The following is a 27402-nucleotide window of genomic DNA, read 5'->3' on the forward strand; positions in this document are numbered from 1 at the left end:
ACACTTCCATTTCTGGACTTTTTTTTTAATGATTAAGTGGAGATAGAGTACCTTGGATTTGTTTGCCCCCAACTAGCTGTGAATAATGATCCTCAGATCTCAGCCTCTTGAGTAGCTAGGATTACAGATGTGAGCCACTGGCAATCAGCCAGAATATCAGTCTTTAGTTCTATTCCCTATGGAAATGGAGCTTATTAAATTCATTTTCTTGGGCCCAAGCCCTGAAAAGTCAACCCTCACATTTGTCAGAAGTAGAACAGAGGGCTCTGTGGAAGGGTGTAGCACCGTTGATAATTACTTGGAAAGGGAACAGTGCTTCTGCAAGGCTAGTTTCCTCTCCCAATACCTCTGAGAGTCTCACACTTATCTATATCCCATTGCATCAAAGGTCAGGATTACTTTTGCCGTTCCAGTATAGCATGAAAGCAGCTCGGGTCTGAGTGGATCTGGAGCCAGAGAGCCTGCATCAGCGGGTTGGAAGAGAAGAGCTGAGAACAGAGAAGAGATCAGACAGGCAGATCACTGACCGCTGCTCTGCCTCACCTCCTTCCCTGTCCATGTTATCAGAATGGCTCAGTGTTCCCAAGGTCTTTAATTACAGCATGAATTGGGAGATGGAGACTGGATTGGATCTTGATGCCCCCACACTGAACCTTACCTGTTTCTGGACCTCAATGGGACATTCAAATTCACTGGCTGCTAAAGCTGCCTTCCATTCACAAATATCAGGGACCTATGTTCAAGGTTATGTTTACATTTATGTAATGGGTGCACCCTAAAACTGTGATTCTCCTTCCCAGCTTGCACTGTCCCCTCCACAGACCTTGCCCACTGGACCACTGAGGCCTGGGTCATGTGATACCTGTGGATGCTCCACCTTCTATGTAGTCACCTAACTGCTAACCTCTCAAGCCAGGGTCCTGGCTATTCTGGTCCAGGGAAGGTACCTAATCTCTGCAAATCCTCCTGCATCTCTCAATCACCTCATCCTATTCTGGGAACAGGAAGAGGGTCATGGACTCAACCAGGCCTCAGGTTGAGGTAGAGTCTTAGAGATAGAGCGGGGCAAGTAGAGATTGTTTGCTAAGCTGTTTGAAGCCATGTCTGCTGTGTATGAATGCCACACCGATAAAGCTGATCTAACTCCCCTTTGGGCTACTCTAGCCAGGAAAATACCAACCCCACCTGCTCAACCATTCCTGAAAACATCTGCCAGGTGATAAGGTCTTTTTAGGTTTTAGGTTTGCAGATTTATCTCCATGCCCACAGGAGGAGGCCACTCTGACTGGGACCCCCTCCCATGGAATTGGGGCAAAGAAGGGTGCTTTGTATGTCGTGTTGGGATGGCTTGGTGTGCAAACAGAAACCTGTGGTTCTGGATACCATGTCAAACGCTCCAGGCACTTTGAGCATCCTCTTCAGCCTTGCACAAAGAGTGTCCAGGAGACATTGCCCATGGGGACGTGGGAAGCCAGAACCAATTTTAGGCTGAGAGACTTGGAAAGACAGAGCTGCAAAACCCTAGATGGCCACTGCAGGGGCAAGCTGGTTTGCCTTCAGCAAAGTGACCTCGGAGAAAGCACTTGTCAAAAAGGGGGAGGGCAGGCTGTGGGAGAAGGCCCCTCACCATCAGTATTTCTCCCTAAGGGAATTTTCTCACTGTTTAGTGCCCGGCCATACTATAGCCCCCAGTCTGGCAAGAACTTTCTGGAACCATCATGCCCAGCTAGCACTCTAGGCCCAGCCCCACCCCTTCCCTCGCAGAAGGAAACACTCAGATTCTCCAGCCATGATAGCTTAAATAAGATTAAGTAGATTTGCCAGAGAACCACGCAGACATCCAAGTACAGAAAACAAAGAAAGGTTTATTTCCAGGAAAGGGGGCTGCCAAGACTCCTTCTCACAAGGGAGGAATGAGAAGAAGCACTGGCTATTATCTGGGGTGACCTATATAACCTAGGAGGTTTAAGAGGGGCTAGAAGAGGCTAGGAGGCAGAGACTCTGGTGTGGACCTGTGGGCTAGGGGCTTCATCATGGCAGACTAGGATTTATGGCTGCTATACAAATAGTAGATAAGGTTCCTGCAGCTGCCAGGACCTGAAGGTCACTCTAAGGGGCTCTTGTTGCCTTCTATGGTGGTAGCTGTCCCAGAGAAATGCCATCCCAAGGTAAAGGGGGTTGGAAGTTGATTATTTACTGCATTTACTACCTGGGCCTTGTGTGCCTAGGAAAGGGGCATGCTAAGCTGTGGAGAAGGGAAGGAGTGGACTAAGCTATAGGAAGGGACTCATTTCACTAACAAGCCACATCACCCTCAGGGGGACCTACCCTCCCCCAGGAGTCCCTCTTTGTTGAGTGCCCATACTGGGTATTGAACTTAGGGCCAGTGCACTGTCTCTTAGCTTTTTAGCTCAAGGCTGGCTTTCTACCACTTGAGCCATACCTCCATATCTGGCTTTTTGGTGGTTAATTTGAAATAAGAGTCTCTTGAGCTTTTCTGCCTGGCCTGGTAGTACCCAGATCTCAGCCTCCTAAGTAGCTAGGATTATAGGTGTGAGCCAGCAGTACCAGGCTCAGAAACCACTCCCTCACCATTCCCATACCTCCTTTTCCTATGGCCTGCACTTCCCCCAGCTCCTGACATCAAACGGACAATACATGAAACCAGTTGCAAACAAAGTTTATTATGCAGACACCTAAACCACAGCACTCAGAAAGCAGAATCCACTGAGGCATTATGTACATAGAAGCACAGGATCCCCTGCAGTCCTTAGTAGAGCACCATTCTGGAGAAGGAGCACTAAAAGGATCAGGCAAAGAGGCACAGGAGATTGGGGGTGGCTAGAGACATACTGGGCAATGTAAATTCTTCCCCCAGAACACAGTGGGATATCACTGGCTCTAATTGTTTCAAAGAGGCAATCATTCAAAACCATGTGTGTAGGCACACCTTCCTCCAAAACACTATTGGAGGTGGATGATGAAATTTGACTTGTTATTGGTTAGAGGTACAGAAACAGGCTTCTGCATTCTGGAGTGGAAGAGTTAGAAAAAGACCCTATCTTTATCTAAAAGAAAAGGTCACGCCAGAGCCACAACCTTCCTCTGAGCCAGCTCCACTCTTTCCAGAGGTAGAAACTCCTCCTCTAGAGCCAGAACCTCCTCTGGAGCCTCCTCCAGAACCAGAACCTCCTCTGGCGCCTCCTCCAGAACCATAGCCTCCTCCAGAGCCAGAGCCTCCTATGGAGCCTCCTCCAGAGCTGGAGCCTCCTCCAGAACCGTAGCCTCCTCTGGAGCCTCCTCCAGAGCTGTAGCCTCCTCCAGAGCCAGAGCCTCCTCCAGAGCCAGAGCCTCCTCTGGAGCCTCCTCCAGAACCGTAGCCTCCTCCAGAGCCAGAGCCTCCGCCAGAGCTGGAGCCTCCTCCAGAACCATAGCCTCCTCTGGAGCCTCCTCCAGAGCTGTAGCCTCCTCCAGAGCCAGAGCCTCCTCTGGAGCCTCCGCCAGAACCATAGCCTCCTCCAGAGCCACTGCCAGAGCCCCAACTTCCTCCACCGCCACTTTGAGAGCCTGGTCCTCGGCCTCCAGAGCCATAACTGCTGCTTCCAGAGCTGACTCCTCCTCTTCCTCCACTGGGTCCTTTACCTCCAGAACTAGAGCTTCCAAAACCAGTCCTGGATGCCACACTTGAAGAAATGGTGCTGCTCGTCACAGCTGCAAGAGAGAGCGTGTTACCAGGCCATTGTGATCACTGAAGTGTATCCTCCTCTGCCCACACACTGCCCCACAGGACATGACCATACCCCATGACTTACACACAGTCACATCATTGCTGATTTCTCCAGACATCCTGTCAGGAAGAGAGAAACAAAGTTGTAGCTGAACACTTGAAATTCTGCATGCATCTTGTTTTTACAACTTCTGCCTATGAATGTGCAGCTTAGCCACTAAAATCAGCCACTGGGTGCTTCCGGGTGACAGAGAGGGTGACAGACCTCACAATTCGGCATGGTCTGGTACCTCAATCCATCTCAAAAACCTTTTTCTTTGTTCTGATTAAAATGAACAGTAAGAAATGTACGCATTATCCTGCCCATGTAATTGTAACTCCTCTGTACAGTATGTTCACAAATAAAACAAAATTAAATTTAAAAAATAAATAAATAAATAAAATGAACAAGTGCATTATTGAGCCAGAGTGACTGAAAAGCAGATCCATTGCTAACTGTGGAACTCATTTTGTATTTAAATCCATCTTAGGGCTGGAGACAGGGCTCAAGTTGTGTGCACCTGCCTAGCAAACACTAGAGGCCCTGAGTACACACTCCAGTACCACCACCACCAAAATTATTATTATTAATAATAATAATTTAATCCATCTCAAGGAAACTGTATAATACATGCAACGCCCAAAGTTTTGAAATGTGGCAGCACCAGGAACATGCCATGCAGAAAAATCTGCAGCTCTTTGCAGCCTGCCTATTTCTCTCTCCCTCTTCAGAATCCACTGAAGCCTTTCCTACTTCCCCTTCTAAGCTGGGTCAAGGACATTTTCTGTCAAAGACTGTTTTGCTGATAACCCAAGGTGACTTTTTCCCTACTAGTTGCATCAGCTATGTTAAGTCACTAAGGACTGATGACAAAGGATTCAGATACTACCAAAAAAAAAAAAAAAAAAAAAGGTCTTCTTTTGAAGGTTAGCAACTAGCTCTGTCTGTTGTTTTGAAAAACTTCACAGAAAAAGGTCTGTCCTCTCTGGACAAGGCAGGCTGCATTACTCCTATTCTAGATCGTACTGTAGAGAGAGAAGGCCTCCCATCCTGTAGACTTCAAGGCCAAGGTTTTGGACTAAGACAATTCTGTTTCCACATTTACTGTCTCAATTTAACATATTATGATATGCTTTGCTATTCTTTCCATATTGATAAAAGTACAACTGGCTTTCCCCATGGGGCCCTCACAGGACAGTGACAGACAGGATCATCATCCTGTCTTGCATTCAAGGCTTTGTGCCCTGAAATTCTTTCTAAGAAGAATAGTTAATAGAAGTTCTCAGCCATCAACTTGTAGACTGCCACCTTATTATCTGCTTTTTCCTGCCTTGACTCTATCTCTGGATCAAAGAGAAAAGAGGAGGAGGATGGCTCAGGGTACCCTTACTCCCTCTCTCTGTCCCTCACCTGCACTCCTCGCCCTCCAAGAGTTTGCGGTAGGTGGCAATCTCCACATCCAGGGCCAGCTTGGTGTTCATCAGCTCCTGATAGTCACGTAGCAGACAGGCCAGGTTCTCCCGGGCCTGTTGCAGAGCCTCCTCCAGGTCTAAGAGCTTGTTCTTGGCATCTTTAATGGCATGTTCTCCACGCTGCTCCGCATCTGCAATGGAGTCTTGTACATTCTTACACTATGAGAAACAAAGGAAAGGTTTCTGTTGGCACAGAGTGGAGCATCTGCCTGGCAAGCTGTCCAGTGTGGGAGGCCAGAAGCACTGGCATTGGAATTATTGGGTCCACTACCCTTGGAGTTAATGGAGGTTGCAGGCCAATGCGTTAAAGTTTGTTTTTGGAGCATCTTCCTCCTGCCTCCCTCTGTCACCTTATTGTCTGACTCAAAGTTCCCTCCCACTCATTGCCCCTCTGTGAAACTGAGGGACAACACACAAATAAGAAGTTACATCTGCAATCACCCCAACTTTTGCCATATTTTCTATTGCTCCCTCTACTCATGTAGACAATCAAAAGGTGATCACTATTCTTCCTATTCACTTATCCTTACTGTAGAATTTCTCTTAACCCACTCTAAAACCTGTTATAGCCTGAATTTTCTATTTAACTTAGAGCAGATTGTGATTGGAGTTCATTGAGGAAAATTTCTCAGTGTCTCCACATACAGAGAGAGAGAGAGAGAGAGAGAGAGAGAGAGAGAGAGAGAGAGAGAGAGAGAGAGAGAGAGAGAGAGAGAGAGAGAGAGAGAGAGAGAAAGAGAGAGAGAGAGAGAGAGAGAGAGAGAGAGAGAGAGAGCGCCATACACAGATATCCCTACTCTCTTCTGAACCCCTCAGCCATCACAGAGACCAGGCCTTACCTGCTTCTTTACGTGTGAGATCTCCCCTTGTAGTCTCTGGATCATGCGGTTCAGCTCACTGATCTGCATCTTAATATCCTTCAGGCTGTCTCCATGTTTCACAGCAGTGATCTGGAGCTCCTCATACTGTTTTAAGAAAGGGGGAAGAGTTCATGGGGAAATCCATCCTGGAGAAGATTTAGATTTGAGCTAAAGAAGGGTTGGTAGCTTGTCTAGGGATGGTCAACACAGCTAAAGATGGTAGCTGTGTTCATAGGATTTGGGAGACCACTCCACACTCACTCTGGAGAATGATACCCAACTCCCATTATGCAATCACACATAGTCACCTTCCTCTATACATCCTGGCTTGAGGTGAAGCCCAGCTTGCTGTAAGGAACTGTATATGCTATTCCCCCTATAGCTCTAATACTTGCCTTGCTATGGTACAGTGCCTCGGCCTCCACCTTGCTCTTCTGGGCAATTTCCTCATACTGGCTCTGAACTTCAGAAATGATGCTGTCCAGGTCCAGGTCACGATTGTTGTCCATGGAGAGGATGACATTGGTCTCGGTGACATTCTGCTGTAGCTGGGCTATTTCCTACAAAGTAAAAGGCAGTCTGACCATGTCTTCCTGTACGCATCCACGAGCAGTGAGGAGGTCTCCTCTCTTACACTTAGCGTGGAAAATGGCAGAGCCATCATTCCTGGGGAGGGGGTATCTACATTTCTGAGACACCCCTACAGCCTCTACTACTTTCCCCAGGGAGTGCCCCTAGAAAGAAGCTGGTCCAGGGAAAATACTTTTTTCTTTACTTCTTATGAGGGAGGTAGGAGAATGAGTACATTTTGACCTCTGACGTATATTGGGCAACTGAATGGGCACAAGGCAAATCCTTTCCTAAGGTAGGCTGGACTTTCAGGGGATAGAGGGGGAAGGGAGTCTCAATTCCTGTGATATCAGAGGAGGAAATTCCTCTCTCATCATCTAACGAGAAGCCCCCTAGGGAGCTGGAGCATGGGACCAGTTGAAGTAAGCCAGTCCATAATTCCAGCTTTGTTGTCTTTCAACAGCTAGCTAAAATTTTTCCTGTTGTGGGAAGAAGAGGAAATTAGAGTCAGTCCCAAACAAGCATCCTTACGGCATCATAGAGAGCTCTCAGGAATTGAATCTCTTGCTGTAGAATGTCCACTTTTGTCTGCAGTTCTGTTTTGCCTGTGAAGCAGCTGTCCACATCCTGAAAGGAAGTCAGAGTCCTTTAGTGAACACACACACACACACACACACACACACACACACACACACACACACACACACACACACACACACACACACACACACACACTTTTCATGTACGTGTCCCAGCTTGTCTCTGCTGCTCTCCTCCACCTAGTGTGGGTTAGTGGCTTCCTCAATACCCCAGGCACCTTCAGATAAGCCCCATGTCAATGGGAGCTGATTGAGCAGGCACTCTACCAGGCACCCCCATGGGGACTTCATATCCATACTCATACACCTTCATGACCATATATATGAGTTTGCAAGGAGCCAAGTTTCACCAAACTATCTCTCCCCTAATTGAGACACAGTGGATTCTCATGATGGGATACCATGGCCTCTGTGGCCTTCCACAGCCTCCAAACTTCTTGTCCTGTTTCTCCATATTACCTCCCTTACGTTTCCTTGGATTGTACACCAAGACCCCTGTAAGAACCTGAAATTTCACACCTGTTAGCCTCCCAACTCAGCCTTTAATCACACAACCCAACTGTAAGCAGATGTTCTGAAACCAGTTCCATTCCTCTCCAGCTCCTTAGAAGAACTAAATGACTTCTATCTTTGTACTCTTCATGATTTATACAATGAATTTTAAGTGGATTATTAATGAGGAGCAAAATATGCAGAATATCATGAAAACTTGAACTATAGAGACCCTTTTGTTCCTAAGTCAATACCATGGACATACTCACCCCTTTATCTGATTGCCACTGCATGCCCTGGTTTTTAGCCTGTATGTTTGGACACAGGCAAGGATGTGAAGTGCCCTACTTCACATACTTCACATACTTCACATACTTGCCCCAACCATACCATTCACTCACTCACCTTTTTAAGTGTCACAAATTCATTCTCAGCAGTTGTGCGCTTGTTGATTTCATCTTCATACCTGGTGGTACAAAATGATACTGTGCTTAAGTTAGCTCTACTTTATTGTGCTTTCCCTTTTTCTACTGGATTCACCCAAATCATCTATGAATATTAAATGCTCTTTACATGTATAAATTGAAACTTAATCTCTCATATGAGAATGGATTTCTATAGATCCACTCTCAAACAGAAAAAAGATGATGTCTGAACAAGTTACCAGTGGCTCACATCTGTAATGCTGGCTATTCAGGAAGCTGAAAAACTGAGGATCATAGTTCAAAGCCAACCTGAGTAGAAAAAATCTGTGAGATTCTTATCTCCAATTAAACACTCAAAAATCCAGAAATGGAGCTGTAGAACAAGTGGTAAACTGCCAGCCTTGAGCAAAAAAGTTTAAGGACAGTGCCCAGACCTTTGAGTTCAAGGCCCATCACCAATACACTCTCTGTCTCTGTCTCTGTCTCTGTCTCTGTCTCTGTCTCTCTCTTTCTCTCTCTCTGTCTCTCTCTCAGATTCTAATATTCTCAACAAAGATATGTCCCTCTCCTTCATCACCACAAATGTAGTGGGGATATGAGTAGAGAGCTCTGCTCAATATGTATCTGTATTTAGTATTTCCACGGCCACCTACCTCTTCTTAAAATCCTCCACAAGATCCTGCATGTTGTTCAGCTCCAAATCTTGTGAACTACTTTCTGCAGAGAGCTCATCCACCCGCTTCTTGAGCATGCCAATGAAGGCCTGGAAGATGGGGTCCAGGTTGGTAGAACGGGAGCCTACATCCAGCTGCTGAAGCAGTTCCCATTTAGTCTGCAGCACCTGGTTCTGCTGCTCTAGGAAGCGCACCTGCCATGGCCAGAGGAAGAAAAGCATATAAGATCTGGATTGCCCTCTAGGCCAGCAAGCCAAACTCATCCCAGAAAGCAATGGTGTTGCTCCTGGAAAGTAAGGAAGTAGAAAGACTTCATACCAGCTGGAAAGTGCTCACTGGGCAGAGCTCCTGAACTCTTTTTCCAAACACTTGGAAAGTTCTGCTGACTCCTAATACTGCTTCTGGTCATCTCCATGCACAGAACTCTCCTTCCTACTTCATGCTCACTGCATGTTTTGCAGCCACTTCTGAGACTCCAGGCCATTTCTCTTCTGCATTCTAATTGCCCTCCCTGCCAAGGTTCCATAAATCCTGAAGATGTCAAGCATCTGCTGGCACTTCAACTTAGTGAGCTGAGAATGCGAGACCTGGAGGGCAAGACTCCTCAGCCTTTTTTTTTTTAATCCTTATTAATTCCTGCCTAAGGAACCAAGACAGGTTTGTCTGCCTTGAAACAGAAGAAAACCCAAAAACACCCCAAAGTAACACAAATAAAGACTTCATGGGTCTGACAATGCTTCTCTTGTAGGCTGGAATTTCATTCATCACTAAGCAACTATTTCAAGTTTTGCTTCTCAGAACTTATTTCAAGTTTTGCTTCTCAGAACTTAATAAGAGAATCACAACCTAGCTAGTCAGGAGACTAAGACTGGAGGATCAAAGCTTGAAGCAAGCCCAGGCAGGAAAGACCCTGGAACTCTTATGTCCAATAAACCACCAAAAAGCTGGAAGTGGAGCTGTGATACAAGTGGTAGAATGCCATCCTTAAGTGAAAAAGCCAAGGGACAGTAACCAGACCCTGGGTTCAAAACCCAGTATGGGCACCAAAAAAAAAAAATCTACCTGAGAAGAGGCTAGAAAGAGAATCACATCTCTTTCTTTCAAAACCTACTGTCATTCAGTTTGACCTGCTCCATCCATTCCTTGCCTCTATCCATTTTGTCTATGATTATCAGAAGTCTCCACAAACATTATTTATTTGGACTGAAATCTAAAATGCAACTGCTAACCACAGGCCGTGGTGGAAAGCATGCTTGCAAAGCTATCAGCTCTTCCGTATGGAGTATGAATCCAGTTATGACGGCCACACACCAGTGGCTCCTAGAAGTGACAGATCTCTGATCATTTCCTTGTCCACCAGCACTGAAAACGCAGCTCCTGGAAGTGGCCTTTCCACTCACCTTATCAATGAAAGTGGCAAATTTGTTATTGAGTGTTTTGATCTGCTCCCGCTCCTGTGACTTCACATTCTGGATCTCTGGGTCAACTTTCACGTTGAGAGGCTGCAGGAGGCTCTGATTGACAGAGACTTCATGGATGCCTCCACCAGGAAGTCCTCCAGGACCAAAGCCACCAGGTCCCCCAAAACCTCCACCTCCAAAGCGGCCTCCACCAAAACCGCCTCCACCGAAGCCACCACCTCCACCGAAGCTGCCTCCTCCGAAGCCACTGCCACTTCCTCCAAAGCCACTGCCGCCTCCAAAGCCACTGCCACCTCCGAAGCCACCGCCGCCTCCAAAGCCACCTCCTCGGCCACCAAATCCACCACCGGAGCCAAAGCTTCCACCGCCTCCAGCCACAGACATGGAGATTCTCTTGGACCCTCCAAGGCCAACAAGACTCTGACTGCTAGAGCAGCCTCCACCTCCACCCCCTCCACCATGACGACTCAAGCAGGAGAAGCTGGAGGTTGTTTTCCGGCTGCCTCCAGAGATCACAGCAGAGCCACTGCTGAAGCCCCTAAATCCTCCTCCGCCGCCTCCACCTCCTCCTCTTCGAGATCTGCATGAAATCTGACAACTCATGATGCCTTTTCCCAGCGAGTAAAGTCAAAGGTTCCTGAGACGAGAAGAGCCTGGAGACTGAACTGCGCTGTTCGGAGTCTGTCAGGGTCCCCTTTTATACCTGCCAACAAGGTGTTGGTGAGCATGGGTGTGGGCTCACTTATGCATGGGTTTGGTCTGCCTGGAAGCTATTCCTGGTGAGTGATTATCAAGCTAATAGCCATTAAAAAAAAAAAAATCAGCTTCATTCCAGAACTTGCTTTGGTTGCGAACTTCTGTTTATCTATACATCTGTCACGTAATTTGATTTTTGTAAAATCATCAGAAGAAGAGATTAGGATTTAGGTTTCTCAACCTGAAAATGAAGAGCCTTTCCATAGAACGCTGCTCCCTACTCTGGACCCATCTTTGGGTAGTTGGCTACTTCCCAGGCCCACACAGGCTCGCCACACAGTTCTCCATCCAGCCTTATGGCTCTCTGTACTTGCTTATGGTCTAGGAAGAGCATCAGTCAGCATCGGTTGAGTTGGGGAGGTGGGGAATTCTGTGCAGCGCATGATTGTGAGGTATCCAAATCAGCATCCTCTTACAGAGAGATTCACCTAGGACACTGCAAGAGAATTGTTATTTGCCAAACTATCATGGATCTTTCAAGCTTACTGTGCCAGAAATACAGAATGTGCTGGGTACAGGAGTTATTTTCTCTCATAACCAGGAGCTTAAATAACCAATGCTTTCTACATGAAATATGTGGAGGACAAGGGGTATAAGGAAAGATTCTCTGTTCCCGGGACTGTATGACTCACAGGCCAAAATGAAAGGTTACAAAGGTTTTACACAACTTTAAGATCCAAGTGTAGATTGACTCAGTTGTTCAATAACCACGCTGTGGCCTGGTGATTCTGAGAAGCAATTAGAAAGGCAGGCTCTTTGCTGACAACCAGAGATGGATGAAGCTCAGAAGAGCCATCCAGTCTAGCCAGAGTCTCCAGATGCACAAACATTCACACCCAAACTTAGCCAGTCTCTCCTCTGTCCGAGTAGCTAGCTGGGAGAAACACTTCAAAATAACAGATCAAATTAAAAGTCAAAAGCTCTGGGTTTGAGTTCTAGTTTTGCCATCTATTTGGCCATATTATCTTGAATTAAACTCTGGAGGCTCTGTCTGTATGACCATGCCATATACATGTTAGTTATCTTCATAGTTGTCAAATGAAAGAAAGATGTGTGTTAGTCTCCCTTCTGATGATTCTGACCAAGCACTCCATAGAGCAGACAGTCTTACTTCCAAAACTAAAAGCTGAGACCCTAGCACAGTCACCATAACACAATGTCAATGAAAAAGAACAATAGTTCTGAGTTGAAGTCACAATTTCATTTATTTTAGGAAAGAGACCTTGGATAATTGATGGTCTTCTTTAAGCCTCAGTTTCTCAGTTTCCTAATCCTTAAGATGTGACAAAGATGGAGGAGGACTAAGGAGAGGGAGAACAATGCTGACAATGGAAAAAAGAAGATAATATACACATATGCCAACACAGTTGGTAGTTAATAGCAGAAACTCAATCAATTTTGTCTCCCTTCCTACTCTTCCCTCCTCCACACCAAGTTTCCTCACCTATGTGGTAACTGTCTGGCAGGTGTAGGAATGGGAATAGAGAACTGGGAATCAGATATTTGATTTGTAGAAAAGAAGAATGCTGAAGAAAGCAAATCAACAGCTCCTGGATTTTATTTTCCATTCTGGCTTATATAATTACAATCATGCAAATAACTCATAAAGCTAAAAGCGTTGGAGAGACTCTCAATCCAAAGCCAAATGTGTCATTATCTATGGATATCTGAACACCGCCCTAATTGCCCATTACTCCACTATGACTCTACTGAAGGCCCTGCCAGCTTCAGAGGGGTCTTAATCCCTCTGTGATGGAGAGACACAAACAGTGAGTATGCGCTGTGCCCGAGGCCTGTGCTGGGCACTGGGCTGGCATAAACATATTCATTCTGCTGTCACCTGGCATTCTCTTTCTCTCTTGCTCCATTCTCTCTTCCCCCCCTCTCTTCCCACTGAGCATCTTCTCTTTCAAGACATATTCACAAACAGTGAAAATCAAGTTAAAAGAATTGAAAGAGAATCTTCCTCCTGTTTTGAAATCAAGAGGGCAGAACCCATGCAACTTGTATATTATGCAAGATTTTTGTCTCTGTATTTGTTTTAACTTCACCTTTTACATGATGTTTTCATTTTTATTTTTATTGTCATTATAAATGTGATGTACAGAGGGGTTACAGTTACCTAAGTCAGGTAAAGAATACCTTTCTTTTTGGACAGTATCACCCCTTCTCTCACTTTCGCCCAGTTTTTTCCCTCCCGTCCCCACCCAAGTCACATAGCTCATTTTCAACATAGTGTCTAACGAGTACTACTGCGGTATTTGTTCACCCTTTGTCCCTCCATTTCTGTGCTCCCCTTACTACGTGATCTTTTTTTTTTATTATCCTTACATAGTTGTACAGTGAGATTTCAATTCAACGTGCCAGTTGGTGAGTACAATGCATCTTGATCATTGTCACTCTTTTCATCATCCCCCATCTCTCCAGACACCTCTCATTTCCTCAATTTTCCTAGTTCCATTTTCACATAAGTAAACTGAATATTATAACTGAATTATCCCACCTTTCCTCTCTCCATTCAGCTGGATCCTCTCCTTGAACTCCCCCAACAACACATTTTCTAGCTTCCTAGTAATAATTTTGTTAAACTGTAAGTTGTTCAAAAAAGTTACATCATTGGAATCCTCTCTTGCAGATACCATACTTTGGTTAATATAATTTTTATGTGCTTTGTATTTTCTTTAAGGATTCAAAAAATGGGAGCTAAGAATCCTTCTCTGGCAGTGGTTTAGTGCCACTTATATCCACCGTGGCACTCATTTTCAATTACAAAAGGAGAACATTTATCCTAGGCCCATATTCTTCCCATAAGAGGATTGGCCTGTTAGTATAAAGAGTTTTAAGCTTTGCTGTCTCTGAAAGCAGAACAAGAATCCTTTAAAACAAAATCTGTCCTCCAGCTCCCTAGTTAGTTCCTTTCAGGAAGCTGCCAGCAAGCCCCAAATCCTGAATGCGTGTCCTCACAGGCTTTCAAATGCACATCTTTGGCCCATTTGGTCCACATCTTTACTCCACCGGGACAGAAAAACCGAGTAGGACAGAAAGCAGAGTCATCGTGTTCAACAGAGTGTGTGGCGGTGGGAGGGGTGTATGTGAACTGTTCTGCCAATGGGAAATAAAGTCTCCATAAGGGTGGTTGTTGATTCTCCATCTTGAGATGAATGTCCCCTTCCCACACTACCTTACCCCACACGACCTGGGCAGCACATCTACCTCCCTCACAGCCTCATCAGCAGTGCCTTCCTGTGAGACAGTGAATTGTGTCCCTAGACTTCTGCAGGGCAGAGTCAGGGTCGTGGAAGAAGCCTACAATCAAAACCTCTTTTCTGTGGATCTTGGTTTGGAATGGCACACTCTCCCTGATGTGTGCTTTTAATACGGCATTGGTCTGAAGAACCCAAGGGTTTAAGTCTCCGATTTCTGTTCTACTGCACCCACAGACCTAAGTGCTGTCTCTCCTCCCCAGAGACAGCCCAAACCCTCTCAAAATAGAGACAAAGTATTTGCATTTAAAAAACACACACACAGACAGACAGACACACACACACACACACACACACACACACACACACACACACACACACACACACACACACACACACACACACAAATTTAAACCCTTCTCCAGCCCTTGCCACTGGGCTCAGGCTGCCCAAGGGGGTCAAAATCCAGAGCATCCAATCACATGAAGAGTTTCCAACAGCACAGAGCCAAAAGTGTCCCTCATCCCGGCCGGCAGCAGAGCCCTGGCAAGGTGGCACTGCGGATCTGCACTGCCCACCGCCTCCCAGGGCATCTCATGGAGCACTAAGCTGCGGCTGGTGTGAGAGCGGTGGTGTGCCAGTGGCTCCAAGGCTGCCAGTAGGACACTTGCTCAACACCTCCCTCCAGGGCATTTCTTTGTAAATGATTATTCTAAAGCTCCTTACTCAGTCTCTGTTCCAGCCCCTGACCCAGTTCCCCATCTCAGCCATGCCCTCCCCTTCTGCCTTACCTAACCTGTCCTTTCAGTGGGGAGGGGAGAGAGAGCACGTTATCATTCAACTTATATTATATTAAAACCTTTTGACAGGCAGCCTAATCATCTGCTACACAAACTCACATATGTATGCAACACTCATGCATGCACACATTGCAGGAAGTACACAATGTTCACTGTGCAGGATCATCCCAGGACAAATGTGTCACACTTATCAGGGTTTGCACACTGATTAGGGGCCAAGAGGACAGAGGCTGGCCCAGCCCACAGCTGGTGTTTGTTGGGTGAATGAAGCCACCCACCCAGCACATAGTCATAAGCCAGTCAATGAAGGGAGATCAGGACAACTGGCTTATAGGAGGTGTTCAGTGAATGTTACTTCTGTTCCCATTGCTAAGAACATACATGTCACATGTGCTTCTGATTTTTTCAATTGGGCTCCAAAGGATCTGACCCACAACATGGGAAGTTATGCATTCCAACTTTATTCTCAGTGAGACGAATACACAGCTACATCATCTTCAGCTTTATTTTCTGCCTTTCTACAACTCTCTGGGTCCGATGTCTCTTGCTAAAATGTCATCCAGTTAATGACACTAGTGGTGTGTGTGTGTGTGTGTGTGTGTGTGTGTGTGTGTGTGTGTGTGTGTGTGTGTGTGTGTGTGTGTGTGTGTGTGTTTCCTTTTCTTCATTCACAGGGAGAGAGCTGCAAAGAGGTCTACCATTCACAGCTCTGATGTTTCCAGCTACAACCCTACTTCTAGCCAAACTGTTTCTTTGGGCTAAATTTTCCCCCTACCACAGCATCAATATCTTACTTCTCAACCCTGGAAGGACCAGATAACCATCAGATATTCCCTTTCATCCTGGTTGTGATTTTAGAACAAGGGGTCATCAGAGTCATATGTGACAGCTCAGCCAATTTCCTGAGCTTCTCCAAGTTTAATACCACCTCCTTCATACCTGACCCTCAATCATGGGGAGCCTTCTAATTCATGCAGCACTGCTATCACTGATAGGTGCTCCCCTCAGACACTTGCCATTTTTTGGCAGTACCCCTTGCGAGTTTCATCAATACATTGAGTTCTCTCTCCTCCATCTCCATCCCTTCCTCTCATTCCCTTCATGTGCTCTCTTGTGTATCTTTTTAAACTTCTTGTTTATGGAGATAGCTGGAAGAGGAAGAAAATGGAGAAACACCCCTCCCCCAAAATGAAACAGAGAGCAAGCATTAAAACAACTTTAATTTTTTTGTGTGCACCTGTCCTGGAACTTGAACTCAGGGCTTGAGCATTGTCTCTGAGCTTCTTCTGCTCAAGGCTAGCACTCTACATCTTAAGCCACAGGGCCACTTCCAGATAGATATGGATATAGATATAGATAATTTTCTTTAGGTAGTTGTACAAAGGAGTTACCACTCAACACATCAACACAGCAGTTTATGAGTACAGTGCCTCTTGATCAATGTCACCCCTTTCAACATTCTCACCCACCCCTCCTACCCAACTGCTTCCCTCACTTTTCTTAATTTTTAGGGTTTTAAAGTAGTTTTTATTGGAGATAGGAGTCTCACAGACTTTTCTGTCTGTGCTGGCTTCAACCATGATCTTCAGATCTCAGCCTCCTTAGCAGCCAAATTTACTGGCATATACCACCCAAACGGAGCAGCAATTGTAATTTTAAAAGACCAAATTCAAGAAATTCCTGCAACTTGGTCTAGCATTAAAGTTTTTAGAGATACTTTCAATCCTATAGAGCTCATTTTGCAAGAATTAGCCACAGGGTTGATTCTGAATGACTTGGTCACTACAAGAACTTTTATAAAAGTAAAAGAGAGAGAGAGACAGAGAGAGAAAACCATAGTGCTTTAATCTCTGTAGATGTTTTTGTTCCCCCTCTGTATCAGAAACTGTGAATCTTTCAAACTCTAGGTCAAAGCCTTTTAAATCCTGCAAAAGCAAATGAAATCATTGCTAATTAAGCAGTTAATGTTTAATAGAGCTAGTATAGTCATTCATCCAGGATGTATTACATTTATGACCTGAATTAAATTTTTATGAGCCATAGGCACACTTCATAACCCATTGGGTATTCAAGGGAGTATGTTAGCCTCTAGTTAGCAGTCTTGTAAAAGGAAAGCCATGTGATACGCTGGGAAAAATATGTTTAGGCCAAAAGGTCAAATCTCTCTGCTAGAAACCAACTAATTCACCTTGGCATGTGGCCTCCCATCCCTCAACCTATAGACCGAGGGGCTTGGAAATCACCAAGGACAGAAGGACTATCCGGGAAGGAGACATTTACTCATCACAGACCTTATAATCTTCTGATCCCTTACCACTCTGAGACACGTCTTCAAATGTTCTGGGTTTTGGATTTCTCTCCCTGTGAGATGGAGCCACTCGACTATGGATCCAAAAGAGTTCTTTAGGAACAGATGTCAATTCATTCTTCCAGGCTGCTCATGATTAAGACTGGAGAGCTAAGAATGAAGACTGCTCTGGGGTCCCAATTGAAGGTTTAACTTGGGAAATCAATGTCTAGCCCCAGCACCTGCATCCTCCCATTTCCTCATTCAGGGACAAAAGAAGAAATGACAGTCAATGCTGCTTGGTTGACAGGTGGCTTTGCCATCAGGCAGAATTTTTAAAAATTGTCTACAGGCTGGGTAATTAAAATCCTTACATCTTGATTCCCAGACTCTGAGTTCCTCAGAGATTTATTTCTGTTCAAAAATGCCTAGAAGTTCGTTTTTCGACATAACATCTTGTACATCTCATTGTTGCAATGGGTCCACCTGTATCCCTATTTAAACAATTTGTTTTTTCCCTTCCCCTCCACAAATTATACCAGCATCAAATATAGAGAAAACAGGAGTTATACCATAGGAGAGGGACATACAAAGCAACAAAGAAACATCATATAAATATGTAAGAAACAATAGCAAGAAAGAAAAACCATTTGAGTCCTTATCTTGGGGTTCATTTCACCTAACATCAATTTATCTGAATGTTTCTGCTTGTCTCAGATATATACTCGTTATTGCAAATAAAGCGGGGGAGGGGAGAGATGGGAGGTCAGGGATAGTAAGGAGAAACAAAGAGGAGGCAACAATGCTTGATAAGAAATGCACTCATTAAAAAAAAAAAAGAAATGCACTCATAGGGCTGGGAAGATGGCTCAATGGTAGAGTGCTTGCCTTGCATGCATGAGGCCCTGGGTTTCAGCACCACATAAGCAAAAAGAAAAAAGCTGGAAGTGGCGCTGTGGCTCAAGTGGTAGAGCACTAGCCTTGAACTGAAGAGCTGAGCGATAGTGCCCAGGCCCAGAGTTCAACCCCACAACTGACCAAAAAAAAAAAAATGCACTCATTACCTTGCTCATGTAATTGTAACCTCTCTGTACAGTATTTTCACAATAAAAAAAAGCTTATTAATAAAAAAAAAAGCCTAGAAGAAGAGTGAGGGAAGGGATGGGTTGGGGAAGGATGGGTGAGAATATTGAAAGGGAAAACATGGATCAAGATATATTGTATTCATAAACTGCTCTGTTAATGTCAACTCCTTTGCACAACTACTTAAAGATATTTTCTTTTAGCCAGGCACCAGTGGCTCATGCCTGTAATCCTAGCTACTCAGGAGGCTGAGATCTGAGGATCACAGTTCAAAGCCAGCCAGGGCAGGAAAGTCCATGAGACTCTTATCTCCAATAAAGACCACTAGAAAACCGGAAGTGGCTCTGTGGCTCAAGTGGTAGATTACTAGCCTTAAGCTGAAGAACTGAAGGACAGCGCCCAAGCCCAGAGTTCAAGCCCTATGACTGACCAAAAAAAAAGAGAGAGAGAGAGATTTTCTTTTAAAGATGCCTAGCTAGAGTGAATCCATGTATAGTGATTTCATTGAAACATCATTTCAAACAGAACAGCTCAGATCTAGCTCAGTGACTTTTCCTCTAATCCTTGCCCTTCCCTGGGCACCAATCTCTACAACATACTTGGGGCAGGCAGAGAACTTTACCTCTCCTGAGGCTCCTTACCCACCATGAAGGAGAATTCTGAAAAAAATTCAAAAAGATTGGAATCTCTGAGTATGTACAATCCCTATACTTTCCTCCTTTGTGCAGCAGTCCCTTTGCTGTGACTGCCATTTGTCCCAATGTTCTGCTTTGTTTGAGTCTGCATGTTCAAGTATTATGTCTCTCCCACACTGAGCAAGCCCCAAAGTTGCAAATGTCATCAAAAGAAAAAAAAGTTGATGTCTGCATTTCTCTCTATAGAAGGTTTAACTTCATGTCATTCGCTCACTGGCAAGCAGAAATAATGCTTCTCTAGTAAGAAAAAGGAATCATAATGTGAGAATTTTACGATGAGATGTTTGGCAGACTTGTTGAGGCAAATCTGTGAAGCCAGGCGGTTGCCAACATTTTCATGGCCCTGTTCTGTGCAGAGGCTGACCAGGCACAAGTTCTACCATCCATAGGGAGAAAAGCCTCAGGTTTGATCAAGTAGTTCTCCCTGGGAGCCCTCACACTTGGGCAGAAAGGCAGCATCTCAAGTTATCACCCCACAGCATGGGTGCAAAATAGCTTACCCACCTTTTCTTTCCTTCCTTATCTTACTACTTCTTTACAAGGTGTGTCTGTTTTTGCTTTCCTGGTCTCAATCTACTAAAGCCGAGCCCATTACAGAGCCTTATTACAGAAAGAGAAACTGAGCCAGAAAAGGATTATCCCTTATGGCACAGGGACTGTGCTCAGGACATATGTTTGTTGTGTCTGTCGCACGGGCATCCCTGCAGATGGCCAGTGGTGCGGCATGCCCACTCTCCTGGCTTCCATGACCCCGCAGGATGCTGGTTTTCCCTTAACCCATCCTCACTCACCCTGTCACCCCCCCCCCCCCCCCCCCCGTCTTCCTTTATTTCAAGTGGTTGAGTCATGCTTGTGGGACTCCACGCATAAAAATCTCCCCAGCCAGGTTCTTAAACAGGAGTCTCTGGAGCATCCCTAAGGAGGCCACAGCTGGACTCCAGGCAAATTTCTGCAAAGTCAGATGCTCACAGGGAGGTACAGTTTCACTGAGAAGAGGGGGAAAGGATTTCAGATTCTCACTGGCAGTGCTGCCCTCAACTGATCTCACTTCCTCATGTTTCTCACATCCTGCCCCAGGCTCTGGCTCCCAGAACCGGCTTTAGCACAGGACATTGCCCAACCAGCATCCTGACTGGCTGTCCCCTCCTAAGCCACTGCTTCTCATGCACATACCAGGACACAGGTGGAGAGACCTTTGCAGTAGTGGGATTCTCTAGGAGGTTTCTGTTACCAATCCCAGTGGGTGGAGACAGTGGGCGGGCCAGCACAGAGGGGTGGGGCTGTGATGGGGCAGGGGTGGGGCCACAAGAGAGGAGGAGTTTGACAGACTATCAGGTTGAGTGTGACCCAGAAGGGTAAGCCCCTAGCTCCTCTGGTGTTTCAGGACTCCACAGTAGGTGGGACAGGGAATCTTCCTTACCTTTGCATGCAGCAGAGACACAGCTCTTTGGCGTATCAAAAACAGCTGGAACTAATTATTGGAGAGAGCAGAAAACGACGACAGGGCTTATCAGGGGCAAGTTTCAGAGGTCAGGCCCTGAGCCTTCAGGAAGGAGAAACACCAGGTGGCAGAGGGGCGGGATATAGGTCAGATCTGCTGAGAAGATTGGGTTTCCTCTCAGGTGCTCCACCAGGGGAACAGTGCTTGGACTGGTATGCGAGAGGAACAAGTCCCCTGCCAAGCAGACCTGGACTTCTTCAAAGGACTAAACATCATGACTCCTCGAGGGTCCTGGAGGGAGAAGGAACTGGAAGGAGCTTGGATGTAGATTGAAGACGGAGTTGTCCTGCTCTGCATCAAGCAGTGGGAACCCTAAACTTTCAATCCACAATCTATGGGACCTCTTTCTGTCCTTAGTTCTTTTCCTTGCCCTCTGTCCCAGTTTTAAAAAATGGCTACAATATCCAATGGAGAAGTCTATGGTGGGACTGTCTGTTTAGGGGAGAAAGTGATTTCTTATCCTTACATGGCATCTCGTAATGAACACAGACTAATTTGTGCCCTGGGACTATATATAGATTTGTCTAGCCTACCTGTCTAGCATCACCACTTATTAACCTCTTGTCTTTACCTACCCCTTGATACCTCCATTTGCCCATGGGTGAAGTGGGTTAATAGCACCTCAGAGGGATACTGTGTAACGGTTAATGCTTGTAACACTCAGCATCATTTTCAGCTCAAAACAAATGTTTCCCCTTTGCTCATGAGCTATAGAGGTGCTAGGAAATGTCTCAAGTTTCCAATACTGTATGATAATAAAAATGGCAAAAGTGCCAGGAACCATAATCCATAATCCTAGCTACTCAGGAGGCTGAGATCTGAGGATTACAATTCAAAGCCATCCCAGGCAAGAAAGTCCATGAGACTTTTATCCCCAATTACCCACTTAAAAAAATGGAAGTGGAGCTATGCCTCAAGTGGTAGAGCACTAGCCCTGTGCAAAAATGTTCAGGGACAGCACCCAGACCCTGAGTTCAAACCCCAGGACTGGGTTTGAAAAAAAAAAGTAAAAGCAATTCTATCTTGTCACATGGCCATGCATTCCATACCTGTGGCATACTAACCATACTTCCAGGCCTTTCCTACCTGCTAGAGCATCTGTCTCCTCTCTAGCTGACCCTCAGCTCCTTCCTGCCCATGGATTAATTACCCTAGCATTCATTATAAGACTACTGATTGTAGTTTTAGAATATGAGCTCTCCCCTCCCCCTATGAGTAGATTTTTTTGCCTATCTTCTTTTTTTATTTTTTTATTGTGAAAATACCGTACAGAGGGGTTACAATTACATGAGCAAGATAATGAGTACATTTCTTATCAAGCATTGTAGCCTCCTCCTTTGTTTCCCCTTCCCATCCCATCTTCCCCCCACCCCCTCACCCAACCCTCCCCCCCCACCAAAGTTGTAAAGTTCATTTTCGACATAAAAACTTGTAACATCTCATTGTTGCAATGGGTCCACCTGTATCCCCATTTAAACAATTTGTTTTTCCCTTCCCCTCCACAAATTATGCCAATATCAAATACAGTAAAGGCAGGGGTGAGCAGATTTCTTTTAATGAATTCTTTTTCAAATGTTTAACTTTTTAAATTTTGTGAAGCACAGTGTGATAATTCAATACACATATATAATGTGTAAGGATCGATTCAGATTATTGGCATTTCTATCTCAGCAGGTAGACTCTTGAATGCTTAGAAACACACAAGAATGAGGGATGGTCCCTAAAGAAGCAGGCCTTCCCAAGTACCCCAGCTAACACAGTCTCCTCTCACGGAGGAGCAGCAGTGGTAGGGACACAGCTCCCTTCTTGACCACTGCAGGTCATTCCTGAATGGGTCGTTTGGCTTTGACATCTTCTGAAATTATTAGAGCCAATACTGTTATGCTGTTTCACATGCAAGCAAATGGAGCCTCTACAAGAGTGAAGAGACCTGATCAGGATCACAGCTGAATAACCAAAGCAGGTCTCCAGTGTATAAGCTGGTATACCAGTGTCTTCAGATTCAATGTCCTTCTGGGCACCTCATTCCATCTATTCTACCCTCTCCCGCCTAAATCCCTGTTCCAGAGGCTAAAAACAAACATTGCTCTGTCTTTATCTGAGTTGTACTGACAACTCAGAAACATGAGCTGCTACCTTTATTACGTTGGGGGCAGGGAGAAAGTGAGTGCTGGGGTCCTAAGTTTAAACTCAGGGCCTGGGTGCTATCCCTGAGCACTTTGCTCAAGGCTAGAGCTCTGCCACTTAAGCCATAGTTCCACTTATGGATTTTTACTGGTTAACATGAGATGAGAGTCACGGACTTTCTTACCTGACCTAGCTTCAAACCGTGATCAGATCTCAGCCTCCTGAGTAGCTAAGGTAACAAACATGAGCCACCAGCGGGGGGGGGGGGGGGGGGGGGGGACGGTCCGGTTGTGGGGCCTGAACTCTGGGCCTGGGCTCTGTCCCTCAGCTCTTCAGCTCAAGGCTAGCACTCTATCACTTGAGCCACAGTGCCACTTCTGGCTTTTTTCTTTTTGCTTATGTGGTGCTGAGGAATCAAACCCAGGGCCTCATGCATGTAAGGCAAGCGCTCTACCACTGAGCCACCTTCCCAGCCCAAACTACTACCTTCATTTTTTAAGAGGAAAAATTATCTGAGTCAAGTGTCTTTTCAGTCACCTGACTAATGACCACTAGAACAAGAGCCCAGCATAGCAACTACCCCTACCAATCCAAACAGCACAAAATTTCACAGCTAACACAGCCTCTGCTAAGACCCAAAGACAGGGATCTAATAAATACTGCAGTCAACACTCAATTGCCCATTATGATGAAAAATAGGAAGCAAACAGGAATTGTGTCTTTTACAGGCTTCTTAATCTGTCATTATAACACTTCCCTCAGGGCTAACAAGGCATCAGACCAGCCGCACCTTCCTATTCACACCCCTGTAGATGGGCCAGGAAAAGGGGGCTACTAGGTTGAGTTCAAGATCATCTAACTCTGGCTTTATCTGGCCCTCCATAACCGGAAGTTGGCAACTATCCTGCCCTGGGATGGGCTACATATCCCCTGGTCCTGCCAAATGAACTGTGTACTTCTCCATGCAGCACATGGCAGGCCACAAACGCCAATGAGATGGCTGTGAGCTTCCTGCCATACAACCTGGCCTCAAGGCCTGGTGTGTTCAACCATGTATGATTTGTTGGTCCAGTGTTAAATCAAGAGAAAAAATAAGTGAGTAGATATAGCCAAAAAAAAACACAAAAGTGAGGCTCTTCTTTGAGAAGCCAGAGAGGTTTCTCTAATCCCTACTGGTGAGTACAAGGAGGAGGAAGATGTGTGAACATTTCATGGGTACTTGCTGATGGTGGATAATTTCAACTACAGATCATCATATTCTTCCCTTGGGAACCTGAGGAAAGCATCATGTTGTTCATTCACCTAGAGCATTCCTCCAGCTCTCCCAACCACCCAAAGGAAATCAACTAGGGGAGAAACTTAAGACTAATAACAAAAGGACCCACCATCTATTCCATTGCACACAGAGGAGGAATATGGAGTGTAATCATATGTGGAATTTAAAGTCTAAAAGGCTAACCAAAGGACCAACCCCTTCCTCGACCCCTTCCCATGTCATAGTTGAGGTCAAATTAGCATTTAGAGTTGGAATAGAAAAATGACTGCCATCTAAAATGGAGATTGCTTCTCAGGACTTACCTAGACAAAGATTCACTTGTTGGAATTAGTTGTTATCTTGGGAATCCCACCTAGCTGCCCCTACCTGGACCATCAACCCTGACCCAATTCAGATGTGCTCTCCTCTAGACTGATGACCTGACCTCATGTGGGTCCTCCCTCTGAAATGTCTCCAGGACTGCTCTCTATCTGATTCAAGACACAAGAATTCACTGATCACCTAAATACACTCTGCTGTATTATTGGGATGAAAAGTCCTCACCCTCAAGGCAAGAGAGACTTAAAAACAGTGGAGCCAAATAGATATGCAATAGGAGTCAGCAGTTCTATCTTGGCAAATGCTGTGATTTGTAGCACTTGCCAATTTCTGTGGTGTAAATAGACCTCCTGTAGTTTGCTTTAAGCTATCAAAATGATGTCACTGAACTCAGAGTTAGGAAAAGAGGCACACCGTTGGCTTTCAAAAGCTGGTATAATTTGGTGCCAGCACTCTATCAGACAAAGCTCTGAAGAACAAGGAAATGGAAATGTGATCTAACAGTCGAAAAATGCCTCCTAGAGAAGCACTTGTGAACTAGCTATTAAATCATGGGCAAGTGTTTAATCATGGACATGAGAAAGATACTTTAGGATGAAAAAAGAGACATTTCAAAGACCTCACAGCATGAGGATAGACTGGCGTGTTTGGGGAATGACAATGCTACCTCCCCTTCCTGTAGACCTGGCCCAGAGGCAAAGTCAACTGACACTAACAGCCCCCATACATGCCTATGAGAAGTATCCTCTGCAGCTTCTTGCCTGGAACCATGATGACCTTGCCACCCGCTGCCAACCTACTCCCACACATGCACCCAAGTACAGTCCAGCCCGAGCCACACGATCTCAGGAGAACCTTCTTTATTGTCTGCATCTTCCTGGTGTCTGGGAAAAGAACAGTTGGCATGATGACTGCATCATTAATAGAAAGTTTCAAGCTAAAGTCAGATATTCTGTGTATTTACTCATTGACATCCTATATGGGGTGGTCTCAAAGGACAGATCTTAAAAGAAAGAGGTTAAACCAAAGGCTACCATCCCAGGGGCTTATCTGATAGCACCTTCCCATGACTGAGGCTGAATTCCTAAGGGCTTTTACTCATGTTCCTAATGCCAAGAGTCCAGGGTCTTGCAGCATCCCTTTAAAAAGTCTGACAGGCAAGGCCATCCTCACTTAACAGCATTTCCTGACCAGTTCTGTTAGAATCTACCATTGGAACACCCACTTATTCCCCATAAAAAAAATTCTCCACTGATGATGATTATATAACAGATGACATTGACCTGTAATAACCCCACCTACAGGAAGCATTACCCCCTGAGGTCTTTCCTAAGGGATTCAGCTCTAAACCTAATCAGTATCTGTCCTCTATCCTTGCTGGATACTTGTCTTCCCAGAGATGACCACTAAACAGCCCTCTCTAGCAAAGATTATATATAGCAGTCCTACTATTGTCAAACAACTAGGCTTAGGGTAAAATTTTTTTTGAGTGTCTCTTGTAATGAAAATGACTCTCACACCTCACCCTCCATCAGCATCTCTGGTCTTCCTTCCTTCCTGTCCCTTTGTCTGCTTCAGATCTGACCTCTGATCACAAGATACAAAATACTCAGGGCTAAGCTCAAGGGACAAGCCTAGGGACAAGACCTTCTCTCCCCCTACAGAGACTGTACCAAGAAAAACTGAGCCACTTCCTTACATCTTTGCAACCAATGAACAGAACCAAGGGAAAGTCTTTTTATTTCTATTACTCCTAAAGAGCTTTCTGAAATGCCCACACTACATCATCGTTCTTCCCACCACCCCTGGGTACTGCTGACTTGTGGTAAATCATATAGGGCCCGTCACTGTGTGTAAAGACTCCTTTGAACCAGCAGAGGACACTCCATACTGCCTAGTTAGAACAAACAGGGATTATTGACAGATTGGGAACTGGGTGTGGGCACCTGGGAGGGGTGGGAATAACCCTGCACGAACCCGGGAAGGTCACAAGTTGAGGAAGACTGCTGCGCCATGTTTCTGATAATGGATTGACAAGGAGTGCCAGGTTCCCTCCAGCAGATATAGGAGGAGCCAGCACAATGACACAGTGTCGCAAAGCCTCATGGGTATCCATTCTTTCAACAAGCAACTGAAAATTGCTGGCACCACCCAAATGTCTTATGGGCATCTTTCCTCTCCCTTCTATCTAGCGCAAGGTTCCAGTCAACCAGAGCTTCAGAAAGTAACTTTATGGATTTCATTTCTGGCTGCCAAATGTTGGTAGTTACTTATGGCCAAGGCCTCTTCATGAGGGAATGGGCCTCTAGGAATTCCTTCATCCCTTTTACCTGCCCACAATGTGGCCATTTCTCTAACCTCTTCTCAGTTTGTAGCTCCTCCACAATACTTCACAATGATTTCTCTTGCAGGCTGCTTCTAGCAATATGGTCCCCTCTTTGTTTCCATGACAATGTGCTCTTTCACTGTTCCCCATTCTCCGTGATTGTTCCCTTACACTGTTGACTGATTTCTCAGTTCTGTAGCTGACCAGCAGAGTGGTCCTTGAGCTCTATTCTTGAGCCTCCTCCTTCTTTTTAAGAGAATAAGTTACTTTAAAGGCAAATTAATCAGAAACTAATAAAATCACTCAATTCAAGAGTCTACATAATATTCTCTCAGAAAGAGATATGGTTTTTCTATAGTCTATCCCTAGACAGCAAGAGACAGAGACAGAGACAGAGACAGAGACAGAGACAGAGAGAGTTGAATACAGGAATTACAAATCAGAGTGACATTAAGATTCCATCTTACCTCCATCATCAAGAAAATAACAAATACTGGCAAAGATGGAGGGAAATCTTTATATGCTATTGGGGAGAATTCTTTATATGTGAGAATGTAAATTAATGCAGTCACTATGGAATAAGTAGGTAGGTTCCTCAAAAAAATGAAAGTTGACCTACTATATGATACTGTTATATAGGTATATATCTGAAGAAATGTAAGTCAGAATATAATTGAGATACCTGCACACCTATGTTTATAGCAACATTAGTCACTATCACCTAAATATGGAATCAGCCTAGGCACCCAT

The 27402-nt window shown here is 45.2% G+C and overlaps 1 protein-coding gene across 1 annotated transcript; it reads right to left on the minus strand.

The window, feature by feature from the left end:
- Window positions 1-3064: 3064 nt before the first annotated feature.
- Krt2 (keratin 2) lies at window positions 3065-10883 on the minus strand. Its single transcript, XM_070035695.1, has 9 exons — window positions 10260-10883; window positions 8839-9053; window positions 8166-8226; window positions 7201-7296; window positions 6495-6659; window positions 6079-6204; window positions 5178-5398; window positions 3813-3847; window positions 3065-3711 (listed from the first exon to the last, which is right to left on the minus strand). Exons 1-9 carry the CDS (start codon window positions 10881-10883, stop codon window positions 3065-3067), a joined length of 2190 nt encoding a protein of 729 aa, XP_069891796.1.
- Between the last annotated feature and the right edge of the window lie 16519 nt (window positions 10884-27402).

This window comes from Dipodomys merriami, unplaced genomic scaffold (assembly GCF_024711535.1).
Source record: "Dipodomys merriami isolate MVZ:Mamm:240054 unplaced genomic scaffold, mDipMer1.0.p SCAF_10, whole genome shotgun sequence".
Taxonomy (NCBI): Eukaryota; Metazoa; Chordata; class Mammalia; order Rodentia; family Heteromyidae; genus Dipodomys; species Dipodomys merriami.